Source organism: Hydra viridissima, unplaced genomic scaffold (genome assembly GCF_058129835.1).
Source record: "Hydra viridissima isolate aposymbiotic clone 2 unplaced genomic scaffold, HvirCarnegie_v1 scaffold_52, whole genome shotgun sequence".
Lineage (NCBI taxonomy): Eukaryota > Metazoa > Cnidaria > Hydrozoa > Anthoathecata > Hydridae > Hydra > Hydra viridissima.
The window spans coordinates 57,501-82,511 of NW_028324337.1; the positions used below are offsets into that span (position 1 = coordinate 57,501).

Consider the following 25,011-nt stretch of genomic DNA (forward strand, 5'->3'; position numbering starts at 1 on the left):
AAGAAGCATTATTTGTGTTATAATACCAGTTAAACACATTGTTAAAATGCAATGTGTTTTTTATTTGTCGTTAGCCGCCATCTTTAAAGTTATTATTTTACCGATAAAGAGGCCAGCCCTGCTAGAAAAAGCCAGGCTGACCTCGATATCATTTTTTCTTTTTTTGTCAAAAATTCATATAAACGCAATTTAAAAACTGGCTCGTTTTCCGGGCTAGCCCTTGTCCATATAAACAGGCCCTAAAAAAGCATTTTCTTTTAAAGTTAGAAACCAAGTTCATTAAACGTGTGGCCATCCTCCTCTGACTTGAAGTTCATTAAATTTCTTTATATGCGCTCAAGTACTAACATGGATTTGTATTAAACAGCACCAATTTCAACCCTCAAGAAGTCTTGTGAATTTATACATATTTAGTACTATAATTGTTTTTGCCATATTTAATGCGCATCAGTAAATTTCATTTAAACTTTAAAAGGGGTAAAATAGTGCGCCGCATGTGGAATGGCCACTGTTTCAGTAATAATTAGTGAGGTAGAGCAACTGTTTTAAGTCTCAAAATGCTATTTGGAGTACTTCCAATAAACTAGAATAATAAGGTATTTGGTTAAATTGCAACTTTGGTAATTTTAATTTAGTAAATTGGGATGGTAAGGTTACACATTTTTTTCAGATCCCGGACTAAAGCTAGTCGACACGCTTTCAACTCCTTGTATCGAAAGAATGTTGTAAAACTGTTATCTGTACTGAAACTCCATGACAGAACAGCACTTACCGTGGCAAATCAAATTTCAAAGAAATTTAATGGAATTTGTTTGTGTCTATATGTAAATGACTATAATATTTAATAAGAATAAGATCTTCACACATAACTTTAAGAGCAATCTGAAATTTTTTTTTTTGAATGAAAATAAAAAACAAATTGTTTACAAGACTTAGTTTTTACAAAAAAAATATGAAACTTTTTTAAGAAAAAAAAAAAAAAATATTAGACAGAAAATTTCCATAAAATGGATACGAAGTAAAAAAAATCATTTTTTTACGCATAAAAGATTCAAAAGATTCAAACTCTTGACAATGAGACTAGAAAAAAAAAATCATGCTTGAAATCGAGAAAATCAATCAGAAACGCATTCCAAAATATTATGCGACTTATTTGCTTTCTAGGCCTCTCGCCATAAGGCTTGCAAAAACTGTAAGCACCATTTTCGCTTTTACTTCCACAAGATCTTCAGCTAATGCATATGTACGTGCTCCAATTTTTCGACACATTGAGATAGCATAAAGGGCGTTCATGAGTCGCTCCTAATAAAAGATAACGATAATATAATAAGATAACAAAAGGAAAAAACAACAACAAAAAAACAGTTAAGGAAGTATCTGCGCAGAAAAATTTTTAAAAATAATTATAAAATTTCCAATCAAAGACATGTACCAGAAAAAATCTGCGCGGACATTATAAAGGATATTTATTTAACTATTGTATTTCGTTATTGAATGTTATATATATATTTTGAAAGTACATAATAAAAAGCACAAAGTGATGATTAAACTTCACTTAAGAAAGTTTGTGAAGTTTTGTACGTGAGAATGCACACACTTTCCGTTTTACACTTGACACAGCTAATCAAAAAAGATTTTTAGCACATAATTTTTTATAGAGCAGTTTTGAACATCGAATTGCGACATTTTCTTGCTTTTCTTCACGACAAGGAACTTTTTTCTTTTTATAAGATTTATAGCCACAACTTCTCTTTACTCTTTATATAGTGGAAGCACTTGTCTTAAATTTATTCGCTAAAGTTGGGACAGAAATCTTCAGTTTTCTGTCTAAAGCATCTTACACTTTTTTACCAAGATCTCGTCTAACAAAACATTGTTTTCGTCCACTTCCTGATTTTCTTTTGATTGTACCAGTGTCCTTAAATCATTTCACAATGCTCTGCACTGTTCTCAAAGCAATCTGCAGCTCTTTAGAAATTGTTTTGTTTGATACACCAGGATTTTCAACGAGAAAATGCAAAAGCTTTTCTTGCTTCTTATTTTGATTTAATGACATTTCAATTAAAACTAATTGTTTTTTGATAACAGAATTGTTTAAGTTTTGAATAACACAAACACAATGACATTTTAAAACAATTCGCTATTTAAAACGGTTTCCGTAAACACCACAGCAGAACATGAGCAGATTTTTTCTGGTACACGTCTTGTATCAATTTTCAAAAATTTTACGCATTTAATAAGTAACTTCACAGAGCACAAGCAACAACTTACTTCTTCATTTTCACCTTTAGTAACAAGATCATATTGGATAGAATCCGGTTTAATTGCATCAACAAGATCGATAACAGCAAGACTCGTAGCAATTGATGGATCTTTAAATGAAGCGATTGAACTAGTTTTACCAGCGGAACTCAGCTATAAAAATATAAATTATAGGTTAAATTATATAGTATCTCAACTTAACATTTACAGAATGACGATTTGTTAAACACAATATTCTAATACTAAATATGTTTTGTGTTTCAAAATTCCCAAGTTAAACTAACTTGAAATTAAAAGCATTCAAAAATTTTCTAAATTAAAAAAAAAAAAAAAATCATGAAGCAAAAATGCAAAAAAAAAACAACCTTATTGTTCACCCATTGAACAATTTCAGCATCCTTTGTGGGAGCACCAGCTTTACTAAGCTTGTTTATCATTTCTATACTGTAATCACGCAACATCTGCCATATCAATGCTTAACAAAAAAAAAAAGAGAAAAAAAGAACACTTTTACAAAAAAGAAACTTATGATACACCCATAAATTTCATTTATTTTCAAATTAGGAAGGAAAGGCGTTATAGAGGGGAGGAGTAAAGAGTATGGGAGGAGGTAAAGGTCTGATTGCAAATAATATTTCAAAGTATGCTCCTCTCTGCACTCTGCCAATCTTTTTATATATTAGTGTTAAAAGTGATCAATTACATTACACACACACATGTGTGCATGCATAAGTACAAGCATATACATACATACATACATACATACATACATACATACATACATACATACATACATACATACATACATACATACATACATACATACATACATACATACATACATACATACATACATACATACATACATACATACATACATACATACATACATACATACATACATACATACATACATACATACATACATACATACATACATACATACATACATACATACATACATACATACATACAGTATTGGACAAAACATTTGCAACCAACATCGAACAATGCTAAAAAGTGTTCCTAATTTTACATGTCTTAAAAACGAAACGAACTATACTACCACAGCAAACAGTTCAAAAGTCTGGAGTCATAGCATGCCATAACATGAGCAATCAGCTGACAGATGACAGCACACAGGCAGAATTTCGTTGACAAGTGCCATTTTGCAGCGGACAAAACAAGTGCGACTTTTTTGGTTTGTTTCATTTTCTTAAGTCTGGTCCGTGTCAGCGTCACGGAAGTTTTTTAATAATTAAAGGAAGTATCCAGAAGTTTCCAGAAGCATGCAGAAGCTTCCAGAAGTTTCCAGAAGAAGCATCTGGAAACATCCAGTAGCATCCAGAAATATTTATTATTTTTATGACTTCAAGTGCAAAAATGGCTCCCAACAGTCTTGGATCGGAACTAAGAAAGAAAATTATTGGCGATTACGTAAGTAGAATGTCACAAAAAAGTATTTGTGATAAATATCGCGTGAAAAAACGGACCGTATCAAGACTATGTTCCAAATATCGTTCTACGGGGAAGTTGGCAGCAGATAACAAAGGTAGAAGACCGCGTTCCACCACTTCTAGAGAGGATTCTATGATCGTCAGGTCCGTCAAGAAGGATCCCTGGATATCATCAGTCGAGATACAAAAGCAATTAGAGCTGCCTGTATCGGATTGAACAATCAGACGACGTGCTGTTGAAGCCGGATTGTTAACTCGACGCCCTGCAAAGAAACCGCTGATTTCACTAAAAAACCAGAAGAAAAGACTCCTGTTTGCTACATCTCATATTGACTGGAATGTGCAGAAATAGCGAACTATCCTGTTCAGTGATGAATCGAAGTTCAACATCATTAGGAGCGATGGCATTTGCCATGTACGTCGACCGGCCGGAAAACGCCTCGATTTACGTTACTGCCATAAGACCGTTTTTATACTTTTGATTAATTGATTAATTTTCGTGTACAAATAATGAATTTTGTGATGAGTAAAACTTGAAAAGCTTTATCTCTAAAAAGTTACATAGTTATTTCTCTAAATTGAAAAAATGCAGCACTTTTATATAAAGAAACTAAATTAGCATTATTTGGTTGCAAATGTTTTGTCCAATACTGTACTTACGTACATACATGCAAACATTTATATTTGTTTTCAAAAGCTTTGATTCATTTGATTTATAATTTAATCTCTTAAGTTAGGAACAAGTGGTTACATTGAAATTATCAGTGAAGGCCGTCCTTCAAGCTTGCTTCAGCTGCTGAAAAGTAATTAAACAAACCAGCTACCAGCAGTTCAACCACAATGCCAGCAAATACGATTTCAACTCCAGTTAAGCATAAAGGTTAGTCAGACTTTTGCAACTTTAATGTTTAATAGATCCTGAGTTTAAACATAATCTTTTAAATATCTGCAAACCTGTTAATACCACTAAATATACCGTATATTCCGATATACGTTCCATGAACTTCGTTATTACACGCGTAAAACATTAAAATAGCAAATAACTGAAATAGTTTTAGAACAGTTTCAAAAATTTTTTTTTAGTTATATTACTCGATGATATTTTCGTCCAGTGATACTAGAATAATGAAAACTCCAACTGCAAACATATCTCTTGAAGGTAGACTGGAAACAAGTTGGATTGCTAAGTGACAACTCCTTTCAGTTTTAACTTTTTCAACTTGTTTTAATGTTTATGCTGAATAATTTTTAGATTTAAATGGTGCTTTTTTTAACTTTAAAAAAGCCTGTTTGATAAATCCTTAGACTTCGAAGTTCGATTTCCTTGCACAGGAAATTTAAGCGGGGTTGTTATCATCATCATCATCATCATCATCATCATCATCATCATCATCATCATCATCATCATCATCATCATCATCATCATCATCATCATCATCATCATCATCATCATCATCATCATCATCATCGTCGTCGTCGTCGTCATCATCATCATCATCATCAATCACATCAGTTGCTGTTTTTTCATTTTCTTTTTTTTCTTCAAGTCGTTGTGTCACCTCCACAGATGGAAAATATATGTGAAAAGCGATGTGATTTGAACAATTTCAAACAAATGTATTGTTTGTCGGATTTCGGTAATAGAATTTTCCTATATCGAATGAATTCTAGTAACTTTGTTGATTTGCCATTTCAATCAGGTTGATCTGCTAGATTTATTTCATTTACCAGCATGCATTTATTAACTAAATGAAGAATGGGAATTAAATTATGATTTATTTTTTACTTAGTTGCAAGATTACGCATCACTGACGTGAATTTAAATATACTGAATAGTTATTATTTGGCACAAGTGACCACGCAAAAAATATTTTGGTACCCAACATTTTTTATAATGAAAAAACGAAACCAAAAAAAAATTTTTGTGATTCTGAACTTTAATTTAAACACAAGTGATTTAGTATTCGTGTAGTTTAGAATTCGTACAATTAAGGAGTCTTATAAATATCCTCGATCAAATTAACGAACTAAGGCAAGTCTAAGAATACCATGAGCTTTTAGACACCTGTTCTTCTTTTAGACAACGGTTCGGCTAAAGATATGTTAGTGCGTTGATTGATATTTTTCATAGATGACCGTAACATTGGATCATCATTTAAGAAAGATGGTCAACCTATTAATTCTTATCTTTTAACACAGCCGAATTATTGTTTCAAATGACGTCGTAGAGGGATAAAAAAACCAAAATTTTACGATCTCTATTTGCATGATTAGTTTCACTTTTTTAACCAAGTTTAACGAAGCTAAAATTTAAATTTATTTAGTAGCCACACAAAACAATGATTCACTAACTTTGGTGCACGAAAATCTTAAATGAGCACGAAAATCTTAGAACAATTCAAATCTGTTGCATGGAACATTCGACTAAAAAGACAGAAATTTAATGTTCAAGAACCTAAATTCTTCAACTAATGACCATTAATAGAGAAAAGAACAGTAAAAAAGTTACATTAATGGTACAATTAGGTTATATATATATTAAAAAAAAAAATTATTTTGCTTATAAAAAAATGTTTTGTAAAAATTTTTTTTCTGTTTATAATTCTTCTTTCTTATCCGGCATCATTATATATTTAAAATGAACAATATTACTACCTAACGTTGAAATTTAAAGGCAATAGTAATGAGTTTTTACCTTAAAGACAGTAAATGGGTGACTGCTCAAAGGAATATAATTTGGATCTTTAACTGTAAAATCTGGTTGTTATTAAAATAATGATTGCGACTTCTCATAGAGATTTTGTATTTTGTAATAAAAATTAATCAAGACTTGTCTCTAACACCAGTACATACATACATTTATACATACATACATACATACATACATACATACATACATACATACATACATACATACATACATATATATAAAATTCATATTTTACAAAGTCGATGAAACAAACAAAACCTTTCCTCAATATTCCACAATACTTATTTGAAGATTTTGCAAGTCCAAAAATTATACTCATTTGGGAGCCTTCATATCGAAGATAAACTTGGCTGGTGCAATAAGCTCAAAAAAGCTGTTAATATTTAAGAACACAGCTTTAAGAGCTATAGACTCAACACTCATCAAGAACATCATTATTCCAAGTTCTGCATGCTACAATTTAGTCTAGGCAAATGACAAAGTAACTTTAAATAATTGCTCCAGACACAATTTATGCTGTTATTATGAATTTTTATTGTCATGATAGAGGAGACTCTATTTGATAGCTAATCAGCCTGTTTTCTGTAAACTTTGAAAAGCCCTTTAAGAAATTATTCATGAGTATTTAAGAAGATTTCTTGGATAAGAATCTTTTCATTTTATTTTGTTTTGTGTTGCTGGCTTTTCTACCTAATATAGTTTTTTCAACTGGATCATTGGAAAGGTTAGAAGGAGTTGTACGACCACCTTCTTGAGTTGTGACTTCTTTAATCAATAACTTGATAATAGGATCTACGTTTAATGTATTAGCTACTGAGAATTCTTTATGCAAACAGCCATTATTTGAAGCAAAATTCTCAACATCTTTTCGCGATACTTTTCTGGCATGGTCAAGTTCAAATTTATTACCACCTAGCATTATTGGAATGTTTCTTGTAGAAGGAGAAGAACGTATTGAGTTAATGATGTTTTGAGCGTTAACTGCACTGTTCTCTGATGTCACAGAATACATGACAAGAAAGGCATCGGCTTGATCGGTGTAGTTGCTCCAAGTCTATAGAAAATGAGAGAATATAATATTATATATATATATATATATATATATATATATATATATATATATATATATATATATATATATATATATATATATATATATATATATATATATATATAAAGAATATAATAATAATGGAAAAAAACCACACCTGCTATAAGCAAAAAAAAAAAATAATACCTTTGTCACTGTATCCCATAACCTCACAGTAATTTGCTCTCCAGAGCACTGTAAAGACTTTTCATAGGAGCGTTCTAAAAATATTTTTAAGGAAAAATTTTAATGAAAATTGTAATAAATATGCATGTCAGTAGATGCTTTTGATCACAAAGATTTTTATCTTTAATTATATAAGTGCTTATTTCAAAGTTCAACTAGAAATTATAATTGTCAAAATTAATAATAAAAATTGCTACGTCATCACCAATACATTATACCTGTAAAGTCATGGTACTCTAACTCAGTTTCTAAGTTTTTCTCAGTTTTCTAAGCTTAAAAACGTCACGACTTCAATTGCCTGTGTTAATCGATTATATTTAAATTATTATACTTTTGCAGAAAAATTTAAAGAATTACTTTAACTAGTAAATAATCTGGCCATCCCACAAAGTTTTTGATTTGTCGGTATTGCACATCTTCTCTGATTTAATAGCATTCCTATCATAGAATTTTAAAAATCTTTTTGAAGTGATGTAAGAACGTAAAGCTTTATTTTTATGTAGAACAATAGAAACGAGAATTCCTTAGATGAATCATTCTGTGTTTATCAGTAATGAAGCGCACTCGGCTTGAATATTTTTAAACATTTCAAAACTTTATCAAATGTCAAAAGTGGCATAAAAAACAAAAAGATCTTTCTTTAAAAACATTTTTTTTTTTTGTAACCAATCTAATTGTACGAGAAAATTCACTTTTAACCAAATGTGCGAGAAATCAATGTTTTACATGTTCACGCCCTTTTACCCCTTTCCACTTGTTGAAAAAAGTTTAGATTCTTATACATTTTTATAAGTTTTATGAAATGATAACGAGGAAATATGAAAAAAGTTATTACCTAACTTTGAATCATATTCATGAAGGTAGCGTCTTGTTACGAATCTCACGGCGAGTGCTAAATTACAAAAATATTAAAATTGTAATTATGTTAATTATGATAATTTTAATCGTGATTAAATATAACTATTAAAACAGGTTATCGTCTTATTTGTGTCGTACTCCTGCAATTTTTAAGTTCTAAACTTAATTTTTAAAGTTAAGAAAAAGAAGAAGACGTTTTTTCTTTAAAGATCTTAATTGTCCAAATTCTCTAAATTTAAAGATAGATTTAAAAAATGTTTACAAAAAGTACGGTACCGGTTTTTCCTACACCCAAATCGCCAAGTAAAACTATATTGCATTCTGTAAACCTGTCAGGCGTTGGTATGTTTCTACTATTTGTGCGCTTATGACCACTTTCTTTTCTTTCTTCTAGATTTTCTTTATTATTTTTAACATCTAAGTTAGGCAGTTTATCTTTCCTTTTGAAACTGCTCGATTTCTCTAATTTTTGGGGTGCAAGTGTTGGTGTCCCGAGTATCATGTTAGGATTTAGTGCCGCTTTTACATCTTTTACTTGGTCATCAGCCTTAGTCACTCTTTGTTGTCTGCTTTTTTTAACTTTCTTTAATTTTTTAGACTCTTTTTGATCTACTCTATTGTCTGGCTCTGGTGTAGTTTCGGGAGAAGACATATCTCCATCGGAACTGTATGCTCTTTCATCGGCATCTGTAACCTAAAGAATGAATTCATTTAGTCAGCTATGAAAACCTTTCTTCTAATTTTCCAAAAAAAAATTCTATTTTTCATAAAATGCCAAGTTTTTCATGCAAACATGAACACGTGACTTACCCCCAGATCTCCTACTTGCTGTAAAGTATCACTCGATATTCCGCTAAATGTTTTCGCCCTTAGCGATCTATTTCGACGCTCTGCTTTTTTCATTTTAAGTTCAACTAATATTCATAAATATATCTAATTATGTTAAAAGCGTGTATCTATATCTTTTTTAATATTCAATTCAGTTATAACTTATCATTAGATTTTAGGGTGACATCTTTTAGTTAATCTCATAAAACGTTTCAATACAAATAAGCTGTAGACAATTTGTGCGAAATCAAATTTTTGCCAGCTATAATATTAAGATTCTATATCATAATTAAACTTCTGCATGGTATCTGAAGCCTTTACCTCCATCATTTTTCCTAAACTGATATAATTACTTCAATATTTAAGAGAATTAAGGGGGAGAGATATGTTAAATTTAATGAAAAACATTGAATAAAGCTTAGCACCCTAGATGATAATATAATGATAAGATTATTCTTTTAAAATAACCCAAGTAAACAAGAGGACAATAATGTTTGAGCGTTTAAAGAATAGTCTGTTATTGTCATACCACAAAGTTATTGATCTAAGATTAGCATCTGAACGAATAGATAAAAATCTTTCCACTGAAGTATCGTGTTGGTGCATGTATTTGAAGTATGACAAAAACCACTTACTTTTTATTGCTTGCTGTGTCTAACCTTTGTTGCGCATTTATTTTATGGAAAATCCTTTTTTGGCAATGGTTATACTCTTGTAAACAGCTATCCCATGCGAACTATAGGTCCAGCGAACTAGTTGGTTACGAGTAAGCTTTGAATAAGTCTAAAAAAATGCTTACGGCAATAAAGCCCTCCTTTACATCACTTTAAACCGTTTGTAATAATTGAATTTGTCGAGTGCCGTATTCTTTTCATTTTCATTCCTTTCCAATTATAACAAATTCATTTAATTTCTTTATTTGGGTTTTCTTTTTTAACTTTTTCCAAAGCTTACGTTTTAAAATTATAAAATATTATATAAGAAAAATGTAAACGAAAAAACAACTTTAAAAAGTGCTTCACGCTGCGTGTACTTGACAATATAAATGCTTTGATCGATGTTGGATACAATATTTATTAAATATTAATTCACAACTGCTTAATCGCAATTTGACGGTTTTTTTTCTATTTTAAAACAAACAATGAACCCGTATTAACGTAAAGAACAAAATATGTTCAAAATAAAAAGCGAATGGAAAAATAGGAATAAAAAAGTAGCACAAATAAAAATACAATATAAGAATAAGTATAACACCAATAACCACAACGATGAAATTAACACAGACGCTAACAAATTTAGGTCTCTAGCGCTGGAATTTTCAGTCCCATGCGAAAACTTTAGTGTAGATCCGATTATTTAATCTTTTTTTATAATAGAACTGATCATTTATCTGGCTGATTTAAGAGGCTCCAAAACATAGCGCACATTATCAAAAACTGAAAGCAAAATAATATTCGTTGCATAAAATAAATTTTTCACAAAAAAAAATTTAAAGGAAAAGTTGGATAAGATTCTTTAAATATTAAAGCTTATCGAGGTCAAATTTAAAAACTTTCATTTAAAAAAAATCGTTTGTCTTGATATCCATTTTAAGTTTCCCTGTATTAAGAAGACGAGAACGAGTTTTACAATTAGTTTTTTCGAAATGGAACCTCATTTCTAAAGCTTTCTAACTTCTCTTCAACTATTTAATAAATCGTTGAGATGTAGGGCAGGATGGGGAGAACTCGAACAGATCTCTCCACACTCCACTATATAAATAAAATATTTGTTAGAAATTAGTTATATTAAAACAAATGACAAAGCACAAAAAGATTTAAAGGCAGAAGATAAGACTTTGGCGCCTACATAAAAAATATATATATATATATATATAAATATGAAACTCATTTTCCAATAAAAAGCGGTGTTTTATTTTCTCTTAAGTGTGATCACATGTAAACACTTTTTAACGAAAGGTTTGAAAAAGTAATTCGGTGTGATACAAAGCACCGCTTATATACAAAACACTTTTTATTTGTTAAAAAGTTCGAGCCAGAATTTTCAAAGTATTTTACTATATCTAAAATTACAAAGAGAATTTTGAAGTATTGCTGAAGAATAATATCACGAATTTTAAAATGAAAAACTATCAGTTTGTAAAGATAAATTTTTTTTCTCACAAATTTATCTAATAGTTTATAATAATTTCAATAATATATTTAATAAAGATATTGGCCGAGTTTTTTCAGTTTTTTAAGAAGATAATACAAATTACTTTTAAAGAGTTTACAGGCTTGCATATATTGTTATACATAGATATTTTTTTAAATATGAATTTTAAACATGTTTGACTTGTACAAACAGTAAAAATTCGTATTTAAAACAATGAGTTAGTCAATTATGTACTCTATTCTTATTTTATTACTTTACTCTTTACTCTACTCTGTATTTATTCGCTTTCAATATAGATGTTCTCCAAGTAAGCCGCGTAAAATGGAAAAAAAAAAAAAGAAATGAAACCTTATCAAAAGTTAACATGATAATATTTGATAACGTCGTGTCGGATATGGTCAACAGTTTAATTTTCGTATGGTCAACAGTTTAATTTTCAGGCAATTAGTTCAACTGAGATAACAGCAAGTTTTGTAACTTGTGTCACTTTGCTTAAAAGAATTAATTTCCGACCTGTGGAAATATACGTTTAACAAATAAAGATAAATTATTTTAAGCTTCAGTTTTACTGTAGATTGTAAGTTAAAATTAGTAACAGGTTTTAAATCTCAACAAGATGTGATGTCCTTTTTGATTCACTGAAAGTTCTTTTGTGGACCGTCGGTGGCTTTTTTTGCACAGGACAAAGCTGTGTGAAAAATTCCAAATTGCTTTAATAAAAACATCTCAAGAAATATTTTTAATTGCACTTGACTTTTATCAAAATGTCTGCATGAATTCGTTAAATCACAACACTCTTACGCTATAAACACCAAAACACAGCAAAAAGAATTTCACGTTTCGATAGGCAAACAGGTTTATACTAAAATAATATTTCTTAAAAAGCCGCTATGAAAAAAAGAAGGACATAATAAAGTTAATTAGACTTTCAGAAGTTCTCATGCTCCAACAAAAGCCCCTTCAATAACGTTCTAATAAAATCTCTAAATCACTGTTGATAAGACTTTTTTTAAACCTCGAACATCAATCTATTTTTTTTTTAAGCAATCTTTCTTCACAATGAGTTGCAAAGACTCCACTACTGACATGCTTTTACTACCGACATGCTGTAGTTACTAAAGGTTTTTCAAGTTAATTATGACCAAATCTAAATTTTTAGGTCACGACACAAAGTCCGCAACAAAAACCGAAACTTTGGATGTCATTTTTTACATGAGGAATGCGTTCAAAAAAATCTTTGCAAAACGTTTTAAGGGAAGATAGAAATTGCTTAACGTATTGTTAATCCTTTAAGTGTTAATGCAAAAAAGAGGCTATAGAACTTTAATCCAATAAATAGTTTATAGTCTATGATTAGAACTAATCAAGTAAAAGCTATCAAAATTTGAATTTGCAGCTAAGATGCTCTTGCGTTATAGACAAAGTCAATTACTAATATTGTAATATCATGTCTGCGACCATCAACTTAAAGCGCTGAACATTTGAAAATGCTTGTGTGCATTGCAAAGTCACCACAGACTATTTCCAGGTCAATTAAAACGGCTATATAATGCCACAGTTATTATGCAGATCATCTATGGCGTTTTCTCAGGCTCAACATCTCAAGAAAAATAATTTTGCATGTTTTAAGTAGATTAATGTTTACTGGTGTCAACAAGCTGTCATCCATCATACAGCTATCATATAAGATATGTTTTAAGACGTCATCTAAAGAAGTTAATAGTTATAAGAAATGATTTTGAAAGAAGCGTTTAACATACCTTCAGGACATACGTTTTAGAAATGATGAAGATGGCATCCAACTCTATTACAATACACAAACTTTTAAGAATAAAATGTCATTTCCAATTGTGCTAATTTATGTCAGTATTTTCAAACATTAAACGATTACAAAAAAAGTGCTGATAAAAATTTCTTGATTGCAAATTAAAAGCTTTTTACATTATTCTGTTTAGTCGCGGGGTTTGTTTTGCTGTTTATTGTAAACAGATTTTTTATTTTTTATTGATGACTATTATGCATTTAATCGAAAAATTTATAGTTTTAAACGAAAAATATCATTTTTTTAAGAGAGTATGATGCTCAGAAAAGCAAGCATACAAATTTAAAATGCCTTTTTCGAGGTTTCTATTAGAATTACGAGATCAGTCATCATCTTTTTAGTCTAAACTTCTAAAATACTAAAAACAAAACGTTTCTACAAAAAATCTTAAATGTATTTAAGATATTATAATAATATTGTATTAAGTTATGAGAAAAATTTTTAGAATATTATAAGAAAAATTTTTAGCTTCAAAAAAAACTTTTATGCTGTATCTCATAAAAAACTTATCCCTTGCTCATAAACCAAACACGAAAGTATCCACAAAAACCACGAAGCAATTTTCAACTTCAACATTTCAAGGTTCAGAGATAAAGAAACGTTTAATCCTCAAGGATCTTTGTTTAGAATTAAAAGATTTGATTTGTCTTCGCGGAATGCGTCAGTATCCTAGTGCTAAGAAACGGTTTATGTAAATAAACTTTTATCTATTATTAACATCCATAAAAACCAATATTAGCAGCAACAAATGAAAACGTAAAAGTTTGTAATTTTTTTATTTTTTTTTTCAGGATTTATTAGTTTTTTCAAAACCCTATCGAGAAAAATCGGAAGGTATTACGCAGCGTTTAGTTGCTATGAAAATCTAAAAAGAATGATAAATCAGCTAAATTAACGGAACAGAGTTTATCATGTGTCATGTGGAGGAAAAGTTTCAACTCAAAAACCGTCACGCCGAGGACACCGGTTAAAATCGTCACGCCGAGGACACCGGTTAAAACCGTCACGCCGAGGACACCGGCTAAAACTATGTACTTGCACTTTTATCGGAAAATTATTTTCCACAAGTTCCTATTACCATCATCAAACTTGAAATAACAGGAATGTTTTTCACTTTCTAGCTTTGTTCAATATTTTTTGTATAAACATTTCTTTTCAGTTATTATTTCATCCTAATGATTCTTATCATTACAATTAAAGTGTCGAAACATATGACAGCTAATTTGTAGTTGTAAAGTAGTTACAAGCCTCTTTGTGAAGTATTACGTTTGCTGACCCATCAAAATAAATACATCGTCGATCGTTAGTTGAATATTAGTCTTTTGGTTAATTTACTTAGGTTAGTTATACCTTAATTAGTAATAGGTCTAAAACTGTCGAAAAAAAAAAGATGAAAACCCAATTTAAAAGGCCCACAACAAAATTAAATTTTGAGAAAAATTCATCTAAATTGTGAGTAACATAAATAATATTTCTTAGAAATGTAAAGTTAAAAAGATCAAAATTAATATTACTATTGCTTATCATTATTATTATTACTACTACTACTACTACTACTACTACTACTACTACTACTACTACTACTACTACTACTACTACTACTACTACTACTACTACTACTACTACTACTACTACTACTACTACTACTACTACTACTACTACTACTACTACTACTACTACTACTACTACTACTACTACTACTACTACTACTACTACTACTACTACTACTACTACTACTACTACTACTACTACTACTACTACTACTACTACTACTACTACTACTCTACTACCACTACTTTTACTATTATTATTATTATTATTATTTTCATTATTATCATTAATATTATTATTATTATTATCATTATTATTACTATTATTATTGTTATTATAATTATTATTACTATAACTATTATTATTATTATTATTATTATTATTATTATTATTATTATTATTATTATTATTATTATTATTATTATTACTATTATTATTATTATTATTATTATTATTATTATTACTACTACTACTACTATTATTATTATTACTATTTTTATTATTATTATTGTTATTATTTTTTTTATTATTATTGCTACAACTATTATTATTATTATTTTTATTATTACTATTATTATTATCATTATCATTTTTATTTAAAAACTATGAAATAAATTAAAATTGTATTTTCATAAATAAAACGGCGACATTACTACTATAATAAATTTTTTGGGTACTTATAAAAATATTTAAGTTTATTAACAAGTAGCTTAATAAAAAAAAAAGAAGAATTTGTAAAGAAACTTTATTTTGCGCGCTATCACCATGAGACCACTAATTAGATTTTTCACTTACAACAAACAGCTAAAACTTGTTAAAGCTTTAAGTTTTATTATAAGTGAGAAAAACCTGGAGATTTTAGAAGTACAGCCATTTTTAAATCAAAATAAATAAATAAAAAATGTTGAAAGGGTTGGTTTAAGGTTTATGAAAATCTCTTAACAGATTACTTTTTGAATTGTAAGTTTAAAGAGAGATAATTCCTGTAAAATTAAACTATACTTAATTATATTAACTATATAAATACCGAAGGAATTAAATTTATTTTTACTAGTAACTTTAAGCATGCTCTGCTTGAGCCCAAGAAAAACCTAAAACGCTGTATGAAAATTGTTTTTAAAATAAAACAAGAAGCCGCGTATGTAAACGTTGCATTAAATGTTAAATTTTACTAATAAAACTGTTTAATTTTAAATAATTCGAAGCAAAGGTACTGACAAAAACTTAATATCGTTCACATTTCAAAAAATATTTTTAAAAAGGGTTGTTTAAAAAAACCAACTACAAAATAAACGGATTCAACACCCAAAACAAGATTTTATAAAGTAAAAATTCTGAAGCTTTGAAAAAGAAGTGTTTAAAATATACAGCTTTCAAAAAAAAAAAAAAAACCAAAATCTTTACAAATGCATTTAATTCAAATAAAGTGTTACAAATGAGTTACCTGTATTTTTGTTGGAAAGTCTTGAAAATGCATATCCCCAAATTTTTTTTTGATTCTCTGTAGTTCAAGATGTTTTAACCTTGATAATAAAAAAAAAGTTGATATTCGTTTATTCCGAATGTCTTTACTTATGTAGTTCTATTTATTTTAAAACTGACATCTCTTATAATTCAATTTTGGAACACAAAAAAGAATTACTAATCTCTATAGTTATAAGACAGAAATTTTCTGATTAAGTTTATTAAACAGTTATATAGTTAACATTAAAAAAATAATAATATTATAAACATCAAATGTTTTGATGAGAAAGATTTACGTTGAATAATACATATATTTAGCACAAGTAACGAAGGGGGTTCGTTCACCTTTATATAACACTGATTTACCTAAGCTAATAAAGTGATTATTTTCAAAATTTAAAATACTTTGTTTTGAAGTACAAAAAAGGATCATTGTTTGAAGTAATTAACGCTTAAATGGGCGTTCTTCACACATTGACGCGTAATGAAGGTAAGTGATGTCTGTTCGAAGAAGAGAAAGAGCACATTGAAATGAATAAAGTTTATCTCCGATAAATTTTAATCTCTTCTTGAGTATGCTAAAACGATTTAGCATGAGTGGAGCTACAGGAGGTTACAACTACTGACTCAATTTTCAGTTTTATTTAGGTCATTTTTTATTTTTTAAATTTTGCAACAAGATAAGTAAGAAAAAAACCTTTAAAACTAATTATTTAACGGATTAAAAACAATTTTTATGATTTGTTACAATCCAACTAATGATATGCAGACAATAAAAAAATTACAACGTTTTCAAAGCATTGAACTTGGAGTTTCGAATGTTACACAAAACTTCAACTAGCATATTTCCCGTAACATACTCTAATTTCCTATTCTTGGTCAGGAAACGTTTGAAATTCGTTATTAATATTATTTGAGTAAATCTTTATTAATATTATTTGAGTAAATTTTTTAAAACGCATTGAAAAAACATCCATGATCGGAAACATGTTTTCTACGCAAAAGTTAATAGTATAATAATAACAGTATTAACAAAAATATTGATAATGATAATAACAATAATAGCAATAGTAATAATGATACTAATAGTATATATAATGATGATAATAAAAATCATATACAATGATGATAATAAAAAGATAAAAAGAATAATAATGACGGTAATAATGATGATGATAGTAATGATGATGATAATAATAATGGCAATGATAATAAAAATAGTAATAATAATAATGATAATAATAATAATAACAATAATAATAATAATAATAATAATAATAATAATAATAATAATAATAATAATAATAATAATAATAATAATAATAATAATAATAATAATAATAATAATAATAACAAAAATAATAATAATAATGATAGTAATGATAATAATGATAGTAATAATAATAGCTACCATAATCGTGTAACAAATGAATAAAAGTAAACGAATATATAAAAATCACAAAAAAAACAATTAAAAAAATTTAAAAAACACATTTTTATAAATATCGATCCTTTATAAGGTTTTGAATGGATTTCTTGTACGCAGAAAGTATGTTAAAGCGTCAATAAACTCTTTTAGTCGTATATAACAATTTAAAATCCTATTTTGCATTAGAGATAACTTATGATTGTTAAGTAATTTTCATTGGATGATTCATTTTGAACAAAACAGTATTAAATTCTTTATAGAATAGTATCTGATGGGAATTATAAAAACTTAAATCCCAAACGTATTATAGAAATTTTTTCAGTAAACTAAATTTTATCCATTGAGCTATTTCTTAACTCCAATTATCCAAATAACTCACCACTCATCCAATATAAAAAAAGGATCTGGAAGAGTATTGCAGGAAATTCAATCTATTTTTAAATATGAGTACTCGAACACAGTTATTTAATGATATATTTTTCAGCTCTCTGTAGCTTATTTTCTAAAGAATTTTAAAGTATTATGAATGTCATCAAATAGAGAGCATTAAGACGTATTTTGCATAAAGATCAGATTCGGTGACGTGTAACTTTAGATCTAATTTAATCACACTCACCAAATCTATTTAATGTTAAAGTGAAGATAAGAGCAATAGATACACAACTTCGTCTACATTTAAATTAGTTAATGATAAGGTGGAGTTAACATCATTTTGTTAAAAAAATGTTCAGACTGCTTGTTTGCAAATCAACAAGGTCCTTAGAAACTGCAGCTAACTGCAAAAGCGATGGAAGGGGCCAGAAAATTTTTTTTCTAAAAATTTCTTAGAAGGTTAAAAAAGTTTTTAAGTTAACATCAAATATACAACTTTTTTTAAACAATTAAAACGTTAAGAAAAAAAAAAAAAAAAAAAAAAAAAAAGTAAAAAACTTTTCAAACTGCAGCCAAAACGTTGACAGCAACATTTCAACATTTCAACATTTATATATAAATCAGCAGGTTGTCTTTAAAAGGCACTCATGGTTTTCTTAAATTTGATAGATAATAGCTCAGTTATGCACATTGGTGATTGCACGAAGTCCTTCTGAGTAATGCTAACAACATATCCTTTTACGTCACTCTTACTAATTTAGGTATTTCTCAAAATTAAACGAAAAATTATTTTAAGTAAATATGAATATCATTTTGAAAAAAGTAGTTTTAAGAATTTAGAAGAAATCCTAAAGATACTTAACTTATAAGAATTAACCTTTTTTAACAATAAACTTATTAGATCTCATAGGGAATGGTCAGTAAATCATAATTAATATAAACACTAAAAAAAAAACCAATCAAATCGCCTTTAAAGTAGGGGAGAACCTTAATGAACTCAGATTGTTATAGAAGCATCGATGTAAGGATATTCAAACTCCTGTAACAAAGAGTGATAGAAACAAGAATTCAACTGACCGACTCATCCTTCCTATTGCGCAATGACCGTAATGACATTGGATGTTATTGTGTTTTCGAATGTAAAAAGTAATTTTTAAAAATATTTTTGTTTTTGTAATTTTTGAAGTTATGGAAAATTAAATTCCATGCTTAAATAGATAGCGGTCTCTAGTACTACAGTGTGTAAAACATTCAAGCTTAAATAAAGGTGTTTATGGTGTGACAAATCATTTTTAGATAAAGTGATGCGCATATTGAATGGGACAAAATACAACTTATTAAATGAATTTAATAAGGTATTATTTACAGCTCAGCAGGGGAATACTGTAGTCCCTTTCTTTTACCCCCATGGGTAATAAGTATTATTTACACACTTTTATACTGCAATATTTTACTTAGATAAAAATCACTAAATATGAAATTCTAAAATGAGAAAGTTCTACTTTGAAATATATTTTAATACATATATATATATATATATATATTAAACAATTTTATCTACGTTTAAAATTCATTTTGCTATAACTGCCCCATTCATTGAGGTTCTCCCCTAACCAAAAATAAACATTATACAAAATTTTTTAACATTCCTAATGTATTTTATCAACTTTTATTTATCAACAAAAACTTGAATATAACTTTAAAATATTTATTCTTTTGCTTTCAAACCAATTTTTAACAAATTATGCAATTTTGCTTTTTTTTGTTAACTGTCTATATATATTCAAGGTTTTCTTCGATGTGAAAATTTTAAAACTATCAAGGAAAAAAAAAAAAATTCTGAAATGCATATAGTTGCTTCAATGCTTTCATTTAAAAAGCTAGTTGGAATGGTCCCAAGTAAAAATTTTATTTATGTCGGACCAATCGTAGCATCTAAATTACGCAACAATATTTCGCATAAAATTTATTCCTAAGGGCCTGTTTATATGGAAAGCGGGCTGGCTCGGCAAACGAGCCAGCCCGTTTGCCGAGATCTCGACGTCGTCCTTATTTCAACTTAATTTTATTTTACGTTTATATGAATAAACGAACTAGCCCGGATCGCTATCCGGGCCAGTTCGTTTATTCATATAAACGTAAGCTTTCCATATAAACAGGCCCTTAATGAGAAAAGCATTTTTTTTTTTAAATAAATGTATATTCTGTTTTGATAAAATTACTTGAAAAGATCTGCTCTTTGACACGATGTTGTGTTCGTCAATAATCAATCTAATGCCTTCTATTTCAAATGAAAGAAATTTTATTTTTCCTTATAGTTTCAAAAATTATATCGGAGAGATCATCATTCAATCATCTTTCATCTTAGAAAATTGATTGGTGCTACTAATGAAGGATTTCTAAAAAACAAAACCGGTTACATATTTATTTAAACCGACTATATATTTTTATATATAATTGGATTTTTGCGATTATTTGTCATGATTTGTAGTTCCAATTTGTTCCGGAAAAATTTCCAGTGCCGTTTCACTTTAGCAAATGAGGTTTTGAAAAAAAAAAAAAGAAAAGGAAAACACAAAACCATTGAAAAGCTATAGCTTTTTCGGTTTTTTGTTTGAAAGATTTTTTTTTGAACGAATAAATTTAAAGAAAATTTCTGATAACAAACTAACATCCCTACTTAAACCTTTCCGTAATTATCATGCAAAACAGGGGAAGTATAACATATCGACTTTAGTTTTTATAACTGTCGCCTTTTATTTTTTTAACTGTCGACTTTTATTTTATAACTGTTGACTTTTATTTTTTTAGCTGTCGACTTTTATTTTTATAACTCTCGACTTTTATTTTTATAAAAGTTGTTAATTAGATATTAAGAGTTAAAAATTTATTTGATTGGAACCTGGGCAAACTTCCTAAAAAAATACATATTAAACAAACAGATTCATTAAAGATTCACTTACGTGAAAAATAAGAAATAGGAAACTGGATATTTAAGTGTTGATGCTTAGACCTTTGCTCGCTTAGTTTGTTAAGTAAGCTTCAACTGTTCATAAATTACAAGATTTACCACCAGTTTTAAATGGCTCCGTTTGATCAAGAATATACCACGTAAAGGTTTTAAATCCTCATTTTTACAAATTCCATATGAATTTCGAAAGTTCAATTTAGTTCGCCTGACTTTCACTTTCATCTTTTTTGCTTCTACCATCTATCTTTGAAGTTTTTCTTGATAGGTCCGATGTACTAATGTACTAATGTCTTGTTGGTAAGTGAAAGTACCGAAAAAAAAAAACTCTAGTTAAAAAGTTTGATATGAACTTAGCGGACACTCCAAAGTATTTTTTGTATTTATTTTTGTCGCTCCGTTTTTTACAGTTTATAAAACATCTGAAGATCGTGCGAAGCTCTAAGTCATGTTATTAAATAAATCTACCTATTATTATTATATATATATATATATATATATATATATATATATATATATATATATATATATATATATATATATATATATATATATATATATATATATTCTGTGATAATTTTGTTTTATGATTTTAAATCAGTTATGTTTTTATTTCGTTTTTGCTTATCTCATTTCAGTTTTAGTTTTGTTTTCGTTTTATAGCTAATTTTAGTTTTTGTTTTTATTTCGTTTTTGAATATTAATTTCAGTTTCTATTTTGTTTCAATTTCAAAAAAAGATATCGCTTTTTATTTTATTTCCCACACTGAAGCCTTATATTCAGTTTAAGAGAAGTGCAGTCACTGACTAGTACATGCTAAAAAACTAAGCAACTAAATACAGTGTTACTCTAAGCAGAGCAGGTGTAAAGGGACATAACTAGTATGTTTCAAAAAGTTTTATAGCAAGGCAGGCATAAAACTATAACTTTGTCAAGTGTTATAATAAGACAGCATCACGTAGTAACGCAGTTCATTGGTGCACCAGTAGTACGTTATTCAATTTCAAGAAGACGCAACGATTTTGACATGCGGCTGCGTCTAGATGATGTAAGGTAACCTGTTAACAAAAAAATTCTCTTAACATACGCTTTGCTTGCTGGAGCAGCCAGTAGATCTTCAGCTGTAGGAAACAACTCTGCATATGATGCCCTTCCATTCTTCCAGAAAGCAAATGAATCTTTAACATAAATGTCTTTTATCTCGCTAACATATACGTTAATTTCTCCTTGCACATCAATGAGTGTTGTGCTAGTAGTAGTAGAGCTACTTGCTGTCAGTTTCATGTTCTGGAATTCTGTTACCCTGTTAAATAAATGTGGAAATTGTTTCATCTGAGTAAAATGAAACCATTTTCTTAGCAACCCCACCAACACTACTGCCAGTAATAGGACTGGTTGCAGAACCATTACTGAACCATTATCACCAAGGTTTCTCCTGCTCAATGCTGTCATGCTGAAAATAAAACAAATGGCTTCTCCTTTCAGAGCTGGTAGATCAGGTGTCAGGAAGATAACTATAAAAATCACAACTAATTCGTTATGCTTTATCAATAATAATATGGTAAATTGCACAATGCTTACAAATGTGTAATAATAATAATAGGCATAAGCCACATAAATGATGAAAGTGCTTCATTCAAAGAATAAAAGCCATCAAGGTTTCTACTTTCCGCTAATCAATAAATAATTGATTAATTATTACCTGCTACTGATGGATCTAAAAATGATGCTGCAGCTGGAAGTGGATTAAACCCAGACATACCAGGATGTAGAATGTAATCAAGAAGTGATTGTGAGACAGGCTTGACTGAAAATTGTTACATGTGATCCTCCAAGACAAAAAGAGCAGGCACAATACGAGACAAAGACCTGCAATCGGTTTGCAAAATATTTATCTGCTGAGAAAATGGTTCTAGCGATGAAGCTAATTCCAGTAATTTATCGTGCTTATGAGAAGTCAATATCTTTTCAACTTCCTGCCGAATTTCTAGTAAACGTCTTAGCACACGAAATGAACTGTTCCAAAGTGTTGGGCATTTGACAATCAAAGTTTTGCCACTCGAAATAATTCTTGAGTAATCACTAAACCTTTCCTGACAATATTCACCAATTTTCTTGCGTCACTTAAAATGGTCGAATAATGGTTCTTTTACACTGGGCTAACTAATAATTGAATATTGTTTGCAAGACATGGCATATGTTAATAAGGCATTTCAGGAAATGACAAATTTTAATCTGTATTGCCTTTCTGTTCACTACTTTTATTTTCACTAGAGTTATCTTCATTCTCTATTACACTTTCATCACCATATTCATCTAAGCTGTCTTCATTATAGATATTCTTGCTGTGGGTCTTTATGTAGCTTTTTCATCATCTTGTCTTTCTAACTCTTCACTCTGCAAAGCTTCATCTTGATGTATTGTTTGTTCTTGCGTAATACGCCCAGCTTTGGTTATATTAGCCCCATTATCTGATACAATCAAAAGTATTTTATCCAACAAATCCCATTCATTAAAGAACTTCATAACAAGTTTGGAAAGGCCTTGTTTTGTATGGAAATGAGGCATTTCTATGACGTCCTGAGTTGCATGCCATGTTGAGTCATTAGAAAGGTCAAGGAGCTTGCCAATATACCCAAATAAAAAGAACTTAGTCTCTTTTTTGACCAGCAGTTTATACATAGCGTTATTTTTCTTACATGTTTTAATTTGTCTTTTATTAGCGCGTTGCCATCTTCAAATTTCTTAACAAGCTGTTTGTTTAGTGTGGCTGACCCTAAATTAAGCAAGAAAAAAAATTAAATAAACTAGCTTAATCCAATTGTAAAGTGTATTTCAAGTTTTATTTTAATTTTTCTCAATTGGATAATCTGTGTTATTGTAAATGTACAGTGCAATTACACAAAACTTGCATAATTATAATGTATATTTAAATCACTTGTTGTCTTGTTACTTTGTGTTTGTTAATAACTATTGTTCTATGTTTTTACAGCTTTACATAAAATCAAATACCATTAATGCTTCTCACCTGGAACTAGAAATCTTTTGTCACTGGCAGATGATAGGAAAATTCAGGGATATTCACATATTGCATTGGACAGCCAGATGCTATATCCATGCATGAACTGCGCGAACTCGGTTATTATACTATACAGAATCTGTAGACCATTGACCGGCTCTCTTGTCAATAAACTCCCATAATGTACGTACTTCCGCACCACCACGAACTGAATCACTTTGTTTCTGTTTCTTTGCCAAGTTGTTATTTCTCCTTTCATCATCACTTATTTTGAATTTTTTGTAAACTTCTGGATGACTTGTTCTAAGGTGAGTAATTAAATTCGTTGTATTTTTTCTACTTACTTCAAAACCACAAACTCTCAATTCTTTATCTTTACAATACTTTTACATTTCTGTGGTAAATAAGTATAAAAATCATGAATGTCGCTTTCTCTTTTCCTTCCACTAAGATTAGTAGCACCACTCATTCTTATAAAAAAAGAATGAGTGGTGCTACTAATCTTATATATATATATATATCAATCATAAAGAATACCATCAATCGCAGATTTTCAATCATCTTACAATCTTTCTGTTTTTGTTTTATTTACCAAAGAAAAATAGTGATGGAAAGTAACATTTTGGTGCCAGATGTGATATTTGGTCATAAGTAATACTAATATCTGATAAAAACCTGTTAATGATCAATTTTTACATAAAAGTATTACTATTTTATCATGATACAAGAGTATACGAACTAGTCTGCAATGTGAAGAAAAGAACATTCCATCTTACCCAATCTAAGTAGTGTTTTACGTCAGGAGAAGGAAACGATGAAATATCACTGAACGTATTTCGG

General features: G+C 28.9%; 2 protein-coding genes across 3 annotated transcripts; both read right to left on the bottom strand.

Annotated features, from left to right (window-relative positions):
- Positions 1 to 870: 870 nt before the first annotated feature.
- LOC149876039 (plastin-2-like) lies at positions 871 to 2,855 on the bottom strand. The gene is made up of 3 exons (XM_090075834.1): positions 2,628 to 2,855; positions 2,272 to 2,415; positions 871 to 1,302 (listed from the first exon to the last, which is right to left on the bottom strand). The coding sequence occupies exons 1-3, from the start codon at positions 2,721 to 2,723 to the stop codon at positions 1,150 to 1,152; spliced, it is 393 nt and encodes a 130-aa protein (XP_089931960.1). The 5' UTR covers positions 2,724 to 2,855; the 3' UTR covers positions 871 to 1,149.
- Positions 2,856 to 6,505: 3,650 nt separating this feature from the next.
- LOC149876040 (ras-like protein family member 12) lies at positions 6,506 to 16,470 on the bottom strand. Of its 2 annotated transcripts, none has more exons than XM_090075837.1 (5): positions 16,363 to 16,470; positions 8,840 to 9,257; positions 8,541 to 8,597; positions 7,667 to 7,740; positions 6,506 to 7,483 (listed from the first exon to the last, which is right to left on the bottom strand). In XM_090075837.1, exons 1-5 carry the CDS (start codon positions 16,393 to 16,395, stop codon positions 7,055 to 7,057), a joined length of 1,011 nt encoding a protein of 336 aa, XP_089931963.1. In that variant the 5' UTR covers positions 16,396 to 16,470; the 3' UTR covers positions 6,506 to 7,054. The 2 variants fall into 2 exon arrangements, with proteins under 2 accessions (XP_089931963.1, XP_089931962.1); XM_090075836.1 differs by lacking the exon at positions 16,363 to 16,470 and adding an exon at positions 9,374 to 10,740.
- Positions 16,471 to 25,011: the final 8,541 nt, after the last annotated feature.

Bases quoted from the DNA above. Each gene is read 5' to 3' on its own strand.
- LOC149876040 (XM_090075836.1), bottom strand. From the start codon at position 9,466: ATGAAAAAAGCAGAGCGTCGAAATAGATCGCTAAGGGCGAAAACATTT. The intron at 7,741-8,540 runs GTAATAACTTTT...AAATATTTTTAG, and splicing joins TGAATATGATTCAAAGTTAG to AACGCTCCTATGAAAAGTCT. The intron at 7,484-7,666 runs GTATTATTTTTT...CATTTTCTATAG, and splicing joins TATGGGATACAGTGACAAAG to ACTTGGAGCAACTACACCGA.
- LOC149876039 (XM_090075834.1), bottom strand. From the start codon at position 2,723: ATGTTGCGTGATTACAGTATAGAAATGATAAACAAGCTTAGTAAAGCT. The intron at 2,416-2,627 runs GTTGTTTTTTTT...ATATTTTTATAG, and splicing joins TTCAATGGGTGAACAATAAG to CTGAGTTCCGCTGGTAAAAC. The intron at 1,303-2,271 runs GTAAGTTGTTGC...ATCTTTTATTAG, and splicing joins CTAAAGGTGAAAATGAAGAA to GAGCGACTCATGAACGCCCT.